Here is a 12468-nt window from a genome sequence, read left to right as displayed (position 1 = left end):
GTTATGTGAACACTGAGCATGAAGGGGAAAAAATGGTAGGTGGTTGGCTGCCAAGTGGCACACTTTTTAATCCTGGCTAGCTACACTTAAAAAAACAACACACCAGGACAGTTCTTTGTAAACCTTGTCTTCAAGTACCTGTGCAAATGTGGCCCTGGATACACAAAATTAGGGAAAGTAGGCGGAGCTAGGGGCAATGAAGCATGGACACTGTTGAATGAGACTTAGATGCATTTTCCTTTTCAGCCTTTGATCAAGTGGTTAACATTTGTTTCAGGAAAAATTTTGTTTCTTTCATGAAAAAAGAAGGCAAAGTATGTGAAAATTACAAAATCAACTTGTGCATCAGTGACCACTCATGGCTTACTTCAAAGGTTGGTGTTCTGGATAGTTAGGATTTTAAATTACGAATGAAGAAATTCTAGACCATACTTTCCAGGATATTCATATCCAAGTTTGTTTTTTTATTATAAATAAATTTTATTGATTTTTTTTACAGAGAGGAAGGGAGAGGGATAGAGAGTTAGAAACATCGATGAGAGAGAAACACCAATCAGCTGCCTTCTGCACACTCCCCACTGGGGATGTGCCCGCAACCAAGGTACATGCCCTTGACCAGAATCGAACCTGGGACCCTTGAGTCCGCAGGCCGACGTTCTATCTACCCACTGAGCCAAACCGGTTAGGGCTCATATCCAAGTTTTAGACTAGAGTGTCTAGAAAGGTATAATTGGACACTAATAAAATGATAATTTTTCCTGAATAATGAGGATATGGCCATACATTTATATATAATACCAATTGTACTTTAAGGTAATAAGCAATTTAAAGTTTGAAATCATTAAAAGAAGAACAAAAAAAGAATGAACCGTGAGAAGAATATAAGCTATCACAACGAAAACAGCAGCAGGGTTTTGACTCTGCCTGGTTTACTAAAAGACAAACAAAATTTCTCATATTTTTCTAGTACAGAACTGTGCTTGCAACTTCCGCTTCCCTTAAGTACTCAACAGTGTGACCCCACAGCAAACTTGGAAACCTTCAGGAGATAAGGGTATCATACTCTATCCATGCCAACTATAAAAACCTAGATTGGTGTTACTGATTTGAGCTACAGCTTACAGACAGGTGGCAAGAAAGTGACATACCCATCTGTGGATGAGGACATGTAGCAATTTAGATGAATTGTAACACTAATTGTTATGCATCCTCCAGGGAGGAAAGGCTACCTTCTATGATTCCTTGCATAATCATATCCCATTAAGTCAAGGCTTTCTGTGATATCTGTCCAACTCTGTTACTAATCGACAGGTTCAAATAACAACATCACATGTATAGCCCAACAACCTGATAGCACAGCTTATCATTTCCTGTCATATATATTGATTTGAAATTTTAAAGATTTGATATTAAAATGACCCTAGAGGTAATTTTTAAAATAAAATTATTCAACTTGAAATGCATAACTATATCACAAAGTTGTGTCAGAATCATTCATTTGAGTCAAGGGAGTAGAAACAAACACAAAAATTAAAAACAAAACCAAAAAGGAACAAACAGAAATCATTCATTCAAATATTTATTCAATGAATATTTATTTGTCATGTACTATATGCCAGGCACAGTTCTGAGCTCTGAAGAGATATTCCTGCTCTCATTATAATTATAGTATGCCTGTTAAAAATAAAATTTAATTTTGATTGATAATCCCAATTCATAATTTAATTTGCCAAGACTTAAAAGAAAAAGCTTTAATCACAAAAGCATGACCTAGAATGTATAAATTGATAGTATCTCAGTGTGACATTATCCACTCTCTGGAATAGGAATGTTAATCTCAGAGAGATAGAGTGGCTTGAAACTGCCACGAAGTTTAAAGTGGCCAAATATGGCCCTGGCTGGATAGCTCGGTTGGTTAGAGCTTCATCCCAATACACCAAGATTTAGGGTTCGATCCCCAGTCAGAGAACATACAAGAAGCAACCAATGAATGCATAAATAAGTGAAACAACAAATCGATGTTTCTCTCTCTCATCAATAAAATAAAATTTAAAGGGGCCAAATATGGTAAAATGTCTACTTATCAACTGGTTAATAAGATTTCTTTACATAGAAGATCAACACCATCTGCATTTTCATAAAACATATGTCTTAACCACTTAAAAATATGGAAGCTACTTTGAAAATGTAATTATGATTTACAGATCACGGGAGAGAATACAAATATAGGAGCTCAGGTATTCAAAATTGGGCAGAGGTGCAGGTGGGCTACCCCCAGGTGGAAAAACGTTTGGAGCAGCACAGAAATCTTGAGACCCACAATCAGGAAGGCAATGAAAGAAACAGAGGGGGTAAATGTTCGCTGGGGCAGAGTCCCTACTAAAGAGACTGAAGTTGAGGCTGGAAGGAAGGACAACTTACTAATTTTAAAAAAAGCTCATTTTTATTTATTTTTATATTTTGGCTAATCCTCACCCAGGGATATTTTTCCATTGATTTTTAGAGAGAGTGTAAGGGAGGGGGAGAGACACAGAGAGAAATATCAATATGAGAGACACATTGATTGGTTGGCTCCTGCAAGCACCCTGACCAGGACTGGGATAGAGCCAGCATCCGAGGGTATGTGCTCTGGACGGAATCAAACCTGGGACCGGAATCAGCCTGTGGGCTGATGCTTTATCCACTGAGCCAAACCAGCTAGGGGAAAAGGCTCATTTTTAGATCTCTTTTCTCCTTTCGGATGCTTCCCATTCTCTCTTTAGCCTTCCTGGGTTGATCAGATAAACAGGAATATTTTCTTCATCCTGATCATGAAATACTTTATTTGTACACTTCTTAATGTTCCTATCAATTAAGTATGCACCCTCAATATTTAATCTGGCTGTGGTAAGGAAAGAAAATTGTTTTTAGTTATTTAATCTATGTTCTCTTTTTTCTTTTTTTTAAAGAATTCTTTATTGTTGAAAATATTGCCGAAACCGGTTTGGCTCAGTGGATAGAGCGTCGGCCTGCGGACTGAAAGGTCCTAGGTTTGATTCCGGTCAAGGGCATGTACCTTGGTTGCGGGCACATCCCCAGTAGGAGATGTGCAGGAGGCGGCTGATCGATGTTTCTCTCTCATCGATGTTTCTGACTCTCTATCTCTCTCCCTTCCTCTCTGTAAGAAATCAATAAAATATATTTTAAAAAAAAGAAGAAGAAAATATTACATATGTCTCCCTTTTCCCCCCATCGACTCCCTCCAGCCCACTCCTCATCTCCTCCTCCCCTCCCCAGGCCTTCTAATCTATGTTCTGCTTCATCAGACAAGTCACTTAAATTCGAAGAGGATGCAGTCTTTCTCTGTAAAACGAAGGGGTGGGTAGCATAGATCAGATGTATTGGCTCACATAACTGAAGTCCAGAGGTTGAGCAGTCTCTGAGGTTGGTTTAATTAAGTAACTGCAGCCCCTGTTTTCACAATCCTCCTGGCTATGCTCATCTCTGAGTACTGGCTCATTCTCAAGGTAGCATCCCTCTTGATGACAGAATGGATGCAGAATGTACAAGCCTCACATCCCTGTTTTCCAACATTGTCCGGAAGAAAAAAGAGTATCTCTTCTGCTGCTCTCTTTAAACAAGAACTATTCTTCCCCTAGAGGTTACCGAAAACCCTCTCTCCTTGGCTCAAATGGGTCCCATTCCAATGCCCAGTCCCACCTTCCCTATCTTCTAACTTCATCGGCACTGAAATCCCAAGACTGATTTCATGGGTTATTTTTGTTTGGACCTTGGGCTAGAATTTTTTTAAAAAAATATTTTAAGTATAAATTCAATGTCCCAGATAGTCCTTAATGTTAAAAAAAAATATTGGCCCTAGACTCCATGAATCCCACAAGCTTCTTATAATATTCTTGTTGGTTTAGACTTTAATCTCATTTCCTTGTAAAATGTGGCAGAGATTTAAATATAAATTTTATCAGAATTTTTCTTCTTCACTCTGCTAAAGTTATTTTACTTTATAGAAATTGTGTGAAGAAGTTTCTTTTTATTTTTAATATCTTTCCCTCTAAACATGCATTTGGTGTATGCAGGATTTACATTGATAAGGAAATTGGAAGCCTCCCAAGAATATTTCCTATAAGTTTCCAATAATAAAAACATTACTGATGGCTTCTCTATGGAGCAGTTTTCCAGAAGAACCTCAGTTAAAGGTTTAAATTTATATTGTTTTATTTTACATGTTCTCAAATAAAAATATAATTTTATCTGCACAGACTCAGAAATTTTAAATTTCTTAAATTGGTGCAAAAGAGCAAGAATATTATTGATAATCAAGTCTGGGGGCAGTGCTGTTGGAAGAATACAGTGTTTACTTAAAACACAGGAGAATTTCTTCTATTTGAGAAATTAAAGGAATGTCATCTTTTTTATTTTCCTTAAGTTGACCTCTAAAAAATATATTTTTATTATTCAATTACTTTGTTGAAGTTTAATTACTTCCATGGCTATGATTAGCAGAAGTTAATTTTTTTCCTCATACTCACAAATGTTGGCCTGCATTACAGACCACTGTGGGAGGTATTTATTTGCAATTAAATAAGATTAAGGAGAATGTTCTGAAGTTATTGCATAGGGTCACTCCCATTATCCTCCCTCCTCTGCCCCCCGCCCCCCCCGCCCCCCCCCCCCCCCCCCCCGCTGCCGTGCCTTTTTAAAAATTATTAAAACCAAGGCTGAAAGTTGTTTTGGTAAAGTAAAATTCTGGGCTTCAATAAATTAGTTGAAAGATAACAGAGATAAGTTTAAGTATTTGTATTTAGCTTCGAGTATGAAATGGACCTGTGACCTGAAGGTAGGCTGTTCTTTAAAAACTCTGAAGATTTTAGTTAATCACAAGCTTAAAATTAGTCAAAATCTGATATAGCTATCCTGTACTGTAAAAACAGAAGTATAGGTTCCAGATCATGCCAAGTAATATTCTCACTGTTCTATGAACTGGCCAGGTCACACTTGAGATATCCTATTGTAGTAGGTAGTCAGATAGGCGTGAGCAGAGTAGGAAGGATAAGACAGGTGCAGGGGGTTACCAGGGCAGAGAGCTCCGGGTGCCTAGCAACAGGCAAAAGGACAAGCCCTTGCATGACCACTCCCTTAAGCATTAACCCCTGTGTTTCAGCTCCAGACCCAGAGAAGCAGCAAAATCAGACAGAGCTATGCCATGGCTGACAGACCAGCTGCATTGACGAATGACCCCCCTATTCTGGTGCCAACCAATCAGTGGAGACCACGACCTTGAGGTGGCACACCTGGGAGGCCGATGAATATTCTATTGAAATCCTTCCCTGAAACTTCCAGATAAAGCCCTTAAGACAGGGACCCCACACCTGCTCTCTCTCTTTTTCTGGAGGATGCCAAGCTTTTCCTCCCACTTTTGTCTCTCAGGGAGCGGCTCTCTTCCAGCCCATCAAATGGAATCTTGACCTACCCTTCTTTGCCTTTTTTTTTTTTTTTTTACTTGTGGGCATTTTAATGAACTTCCCCCTCCATGTGGCTTCAAGCTCCCAGCACACAGGCCCCACCAACACCCTTAATCTCCTCGGCTCTTCTGCGGAAGAACTTGGCCTTCACAATGACAGGCTTCCTTGGGAGCTTTCCCTTCTCCAGAACTTTGTAGTAGCCCGATGGCACCGCATCCATGAAAGGAGCAGCTCCAGTCTTGCTTTTGGCAGCCTTTCCCTGTGTCTGCTCACTGACCAGGGTGCACAGTTTATCAGGGTGCACAGTTGGGCAGAAGCCCTGTTTCCTCTTTAAATGGCGATGCCTCCCACCAGCTTTCCCAAAGTAGCCTGGGTGATATTTGTCCACGTTCATCCTGGGATGATGAAAGCCACCAGCATTACCAGCGCACTCCCCTCCCCCCTCAGTGCTTGCGATGAGGCCATGGCTGTGGCTCACGTGGCCCTGAAGTTTCCGGGTCTTCCTCAGTCGGGATGGCATGTCGGTGGCTCAGATGCAAGACCTCTTTGCTCCCCCCCCCCCCCCCCCCGCCCCAATCTCCTTTGCCTCACCTCTGCTCAGCAATTAAGATTCTTGGCTTCCTGACTTTTACCTTCAACTCCGGGCCCCAAGCATTTGGCCTTCATCCTTACTTCTCTGGTATGTGGACCCTAGTTTTCTACACTGCACTCCGCTCTAATTCACGTTTCCATCCTCGGGTTATTCCATCATCTCCCGATGCCTCAGCCCAGGCCTCAGCCCTGAGTCTGAGAGCCATTCCCACATGTATCAGGGAAGATTCACCCTTACAAACAGAAACTACTCCAGCTAGTTTTGGCAGGGAAACAAAATGTTAATTTAATAAAGGATGTTTGGCATCTCCTGGAATCTCCAAGAGGGCTGGGGAGTCAGGCGAGAGCTCTGCAGCCAGGATCACGCCCACGTCATGTTGTGAGGGCTGCGGAGCGGGGAGAGCAGTACTGGCGCAGCACAGCACCACAGTTCCTGCCAGTGGCCCTGGGGACAGAAAATGTCACCAAGGAGGCTGTGGAAGAGTGAGCCCCTGTGGTCATCCTTGTGAAATGGAAGTTTGCAAGGCCCTGGTCTGTGTGGCTCAGTCGGTTGGGTCTCGTCCTGTGCACAGAGGGGTTGCTGATTGGATTCCTGGGTGGAGCACATGCCCAGGTTGCAGGTTCGATCCCTGGTTTGGCTCTCATGTTGTTTCTCTCTTCCTCTCTCCCCTTCTCCCTTTCTCTCAAGAAAAAAAAAATCAATAAAAACTCTGTAAAAATTATTTTTTAAACCCTCACCAGAGGATATTTTCTTTTTCATTGTTTTTTACAGAGAGTGGAAGTGAGGGGGCTGGGGGGGGGGGGGTGGGAGTGTGCAGGAAGAGAGAGAGAGAAAGAAAGAAACGTAGATGTGAGAGAGAGACACATCCGTTGGTTGCCTCCTGCACAGGCCCCAACCAGAGCCGGGACTGAACCTGCAATTGAGGAATGTGCTTTTGACTGGGAATTAAATATGAAACCCTTCAGCACGTGGGTCAATGCTCTAACCACTGAGCACAACAGCCAGGGTTAAAAATTCTTTTAATGGAAGATTGTAAGGGCTCCCGCTTCCCCAGTTGTTCCTCTCTGGTGTGGAATATTTATGATTATGAATGATTGGTGAAGGCTAAGTGCACGCAGATGTGGAGGTGCCATAGAGCAATGAAGGGTGAGCTTCAGGACCCCTCAATTGCATACCCCCTCCCCCAGCCCTGGAAGAGTCCTAGAAATGTCATAAGTTTGGGAAAATTTACAAAAGATACCATAACTACAAATCTGCCTTCCTTGTCCCACTTAAATTTACATATTATCAACCATAAGCTGTAAAGTTTAAAGAAACTTTACTAAACTATCAATAATATAAAAAATGACCAACCTTATTAAAGGAAAGAAGAAAGCATATATTTATTTTTTTTTATAAAAAATATTACTGTGCTGGGAGTGGGAGTGGCTGAGGAGAGGTCAATGGGGGGAAAAGGAGACATATATAATACTTTAAACAATAAAGAATTTTAAAAAATATTACAAAATCATTGTATGTGAAGACACAGAGAGTACACAGCTAAAATAACAAAGGAAAATATTAAAGAGGTGTATTAGGCAATTACTTTTAGCATTACCTTAAACATATATTTTTTTATTGATTTTCAGAGGAAGGGAGAGGGAGAGATTGAAGCATCAATGAGGAAAGAATCATTGATTGACTGACTCCTACACACCTCCCATTGGGGATCGAGGCCACAACCCTGACATGTGCACTGACCAGGAATCGAACCGGTGACCTCTTGGTTCATAGGTTCGATGCTCAATCACTGAAACAAGCCAGCCGGGCTTAACATTACCTTTCCCCCTCTAGGTTTGTGATGGTTGTAATACTGGTTAGCTTTTGAAAATTTATACTTTTTTTATTTTTTTCTAAATAAGTACTTAATTTGTAACCTAATTTTAAATTTGTAATTTTGTTGCTTTTTTTCTTAAAGACGCCCATAATTGTATTAGCGTCAAGCCCCACACAACCAGGTTTTGCTCCTGGCCAAATCCATGAACCCTTGCTAAATAGGCTAAGAGCTATTGGAAATTCCTGAAACATCAAAAGGGTGTTTAAACATGTGGGGTGGCCCCAGGCATGATGAATGTCCCTTCCACAGTGCTTGAGCATTTGTCTGGCCTGTGGGAACAACACCTCTCTAGAGGAAATATAATTTGATAGGTTTTGGAAAAGGAATGGAAAGGCAGGAACACAGAACAGAAATATCGCCTGGATGTGGTGAGAAACTGGACTGTGCATGAGAAGAGACCCTGAGGATTAGCAGAGATAATGATCAGGAATGCGATGCTCATAATCACGGTAGAGATCTCACAGCCGATACAGGTTCAGGAAGGAACTGTGCTTTCAAACTTTCTAGGACTAAAATCAGTTTTTACAGAATGAGTCTCTGTAAAAACTAAAGTTAGCAGATCTACCACTATTAATTCACCATCTCATCGTGCTGGATGAAGGGTAGCAAAAATTACATTTATAAAATGTAATTTAACAGCCAAAGTAGGAAAACAAAGTAGTAGATTGACTTAGAAGAATATCAACAAATAAAACTGAAGGGCAAGTGTATCTAAGGGGCATGCTAGGCCCTATAAATACCAGACTAAATACCAGATATCTTGCTTTGATTTTAACCAAATTTTAACCTTTCATTCTCAAAAATAGCAAAAGTAGGAATGATCACCAAAACAAAAAATATGGTTGGCATACAGAAACAGTTATAACAAGAGCAACTATTTATAGAGGGCTTACTATGCTCTAAGTAATATGCCAAATTGTTTTTACATAGGACTTTCTTTAGTCCTTATTACAACCCACTATGTTAGTGTCATTACTCTCATCTTACATATGGGTGACTGAGTCTTTTTAAAATTAAATTATATACATATCATTGCACATCACCTGTACGTTGCACTGTGCGCTCACCCATTGTCTCTTCTCCTTCTGCCATCCACTGAAGGACAGACACTTAGGGTGTTTCCACGTCCTGGCTACTGTGAATAATGCTGCCACGAACATCGGGTCAACTGAGTCTCCGAGCGTTTGATTATGGTTTGAGTCTCAGAGAGTTTGAATTGCCTGTGCAATCGCCAACAGAGCATTATGTTGCTTTTCAGCATTCAGCTGCCCTGCCTTCATTATTTTGCTGAAGCACACCGAGTGGAGAGAGCATTGTGCCAAGATGTATGCTTTGTTCCCCCACCACCATGGCGAGTTAAATTTATCTCTGATAGTCTCACCCCCCCACTAAGGAACAATGGCCCATTCAGAGTTGCACAGAAACAAATGAGCAAGCAGCTTGGATTCCTTGCAGAATTCCTTGCAGCTTGTTTAAGGGAGGCAGCACAACCTCACCGGAATTTGTCTGAAAAATTGCAAGAGAGAAAGTAGTTTTACATCATGGATTACATTCAGCTTCGATTTTCCTTCCCAGTTTTTCAGGTGGGGGACTGAAGCAGCTGGGCTCCAGGCAAGACGGGCCTCGGGAGCTTGCCTGCAGGCATGTGGTTGCACAGGTGCAAAGACACAGCCCTGTGTTCCCAGAACAACTGAGATAGAGAAGAAATAGAGATAAGGAGAAGCTGCAGATAAACTGTTTCCTTTTCCTCTTTCAGTGGTGCAAGCAACTGGGTACAAAGTAAGCATGCCCCAGTTTTTAGCCCCTTTATTTTTCTTCATTTTATTTATCACAATTACTTTTCTTACTTATTTGCTAATTATCTGTCTTTCTCCTAGAGTCGTGGTTGGCAAACCGCGGCTCGCAAGCCACATGCAGCTCTTTGGCCCCTTGAGTGTGGCTCTTTCTAAGCCTTAGGAGTACCCTAATTAAGTTAATAACAATGTACCTACCTATATAGTTTAAGTTTAAAAAATTTGGCTCTCAAAAGAAATTTCAATCGTTGTACTGTTGATATTTGGCTCTGTTGACTAATGAGTTTGCCAACCACTGTCCTAGAGCATGCATTTTTCACTAGGATAATATCACCCCCAACAGGATAAAACGTGGTTCTTGGATGGGTGTGGTGGCCCAGCCCCAATTGGGGTGGATCAGGGCCAGGCCTGTTGGGAGTAGGAGATGGCAGGAGGTTGGCCATCTGGCCTGCCCCAATCGGGGCCCAATCAGGGCCAGGTTGGCTGGGGGGAGGGGCCATGGGCGATTGGCAGGAGGGCCCCACCTCCGATTGGGATGTGGGGGCTGATTGGGGGCAGAGCTAGCTGAGGGGAGGGGCCACAGCCTAAGGGGGCTGATTAGGGGTAGGGTCGGCTGTGGGGAGGGGCTGTGGGCATTGGGCCGGCTGGCCTTGCCCCTAATTGGGCAGGTTCTCTGGCTGCAGTGGGTGTCAAAGCGACTGGTCTTTCCGGTCATTGCAGCTTTCTGGTCGCTGACTTTTTATATATATAGATAAACGTAGTACATAAACAGATACATAGTATATCTGTGGTATTAACGTTTCATGGTGAAGGTGGTCAGGAAAAAACACTCTAAGAAGTTTCTTTGGTGGAGGGGAATAATGAAAAAAGGTAGAAAAGGGTTATTATAGTTGAGCTTCAGGACAGGACCTGTAGATCCTTGTAGATTGTAGCCCTAGTGCCTAGCTAGCCACATGTAGCACAGAGAATGGGCATAAGAAGTATTTTGAGGGATCAACCCTTCATTTGCCTTAGTAATGACAGACCACAGTCCACATAGCGCTGGCATTCCTTTAAAGAAGGGGGAAGGAGAGCTGAGGAAAGGGAATTAGGTAGAGGACATTTTTTTCGGACGGAAGCTTGGCAAGTGGGGGTAAAAGTGCATAGTAAATTATCAAGGTCATCACTCAGAGCAAAGGTACCTTCTCTATTTTTCAGAATGCTGCTCAGATACAGTGAGCTAGTGTTGACATTGAGCTATCTCTGTGAAATCTCTATCATAAAAGGCCTGTGGTCATCATGCCGTAAGGGCAGAACGACCAAACAACTGGTCACCAGGAGGGGGGTGCATGGAGCACCTCTCGCAGGCCGGGACTCACAGCTTGTGTGGCAAGGCGGGGCTGGTGCGGTGGAGGCAGGGCCTGCGGCTCAGGCAGAGTGGGTCAGGGGTCCCTGGCTCATGCAGGGCGGGTCAGGGTCTCGCGTGATTTCGCCCACTGGGCCTATTGTATGTCTAACATAAAAATTGGCACATAGCATGTACCTCAGAATTTTCTTGTTATTCTCATGTTATTTACCCAATACCCTTCTTTAGGCACAGTTGTATCTTCCACATGAACTCAGACTTGAATCTGAGCAGCTCAAGGCCCTGACGGGCAAGGAGAGCTGGTGAGTGGGTGTAAAGTGTGGGAGAAGACAGGTCTGGTGGCTTTCAGTCAATTCATAGGATCCATTTGTGGCCAGACAGGCTCCATTCCCGACCTCCTAACAGACTAATATTGGGTTCCTTTTAGGCCAGACTTGGGACAGCTGAAGATCATTAAGACAGTGGGCATTTCTTGTGGGCTCTTTCTCTTTCCCCAGCCCAAGACTTCTTCCTGCAGCTTCCTCTCATGAAGGGTCACAACCTCGAATGGTTCTACAGAAAAAGAAATGCCACGGTCATGCTCTGGTGCTCACTGATTTCTCAACCGTATGCTTCAAGTACCATGGTCATGCGAGGAGGCTTTCAATAGGAGGGCCTGCGAGGGCATTTCACTCTGCACTGTGTTCTGTGTACCTCCTTCTCCTTTCCACATATTTCAAATGGCACACGATTCCCATGTGTTGGTGTATGTAGACAGAAACACTCTTAATAGCAGATTAGACCTAGATGGGATTTCTACCTATTGATTACAAAAGTTTCCAGGTAAAGCAATAACAATCGTAAGAAATAGAATGATCTAACAGATGTCTACAGATGAGGTACGAAAATATACCCCCATGTTTCTCAATATGATGATCTAAATGATTACAGAAATGATTAAAGAAGAATAACTGGCTTGGGAGCATAGAAAAATGTGTTCCGTTGGGAAAAGGAGGAGATTTGACTACAAGAAGTTCATAGAATCACAACGGAGGTGGGTAATTATCCTTTAAGAAGGGTCCACGTTTTCTCTGAGATTTTTGTAGAAGGAAAAGATGATGGACTTGGGGAAATATTGAGGTGGAAAGTGAGCTAGAGTTTCCATGACAGGTGTCTCTTGATCTGTCTCCAAAGGAACATTCTCAAGGTCTGGCCTCAGCAGAGCCTGTATCCAAAATTATATTTTGAGTGCAAGGGAATGCTCCCACAGACCTGCTATTTCATGCTGTCGTGTGTCAGCCATTTGTGAAGTCAGCGAGCCCCTGTGAGAGTGATGGTCAGGGTTGGCAGGTTGTTTCCAGTCAATGGAGATCTTAGTCATACTGACACTACGAAGCCATCCTCCCTGAGGAGGGTAAGAGAGG

At 42.5% G+C, this 12468-nt stretch overlaps 1 protein-coding gene across 1 annotated transcript; it reads right to left on the bottom strand.

Moving 5' to 3' along the window:
• Positions 1-5535: 5535 nt before the first annotated feature.
• Positions 5536-5979, bottom strand: LOC308521580 (large ribosomal subunit protein uL15-like; the record flags this gene model as incomplete). Its single annotated transcript, XM_081094644.1, has 1 exon — positions 5536-5979. One exon carries the CDS (start codon positions 5977-5979, stop codon positions 5536-5538), a length of 444 nt encoding a protein of 147 aa, XP_080950770.1.
• Between the last annotated feature and the right edge of the window lie 6489 nt (positions 5980-12468).

Source organism: Myotis nattereri, assembly GCF_964212035.1.
Source record: "Myotis nattereri genome assembly, chromosome: 6".
Lineage (NCBI taxonomy): Eukaryota > Metazoa > Chordata > Mammalia > Chiroptera > Vespertilionidae > Myotis > Myotis nattereri.
The sequence above is the reverse complement of the archived record's forward strand: the minus strand, read 5'-3'. Positions and strand labels throughout refer to the sequence as shown.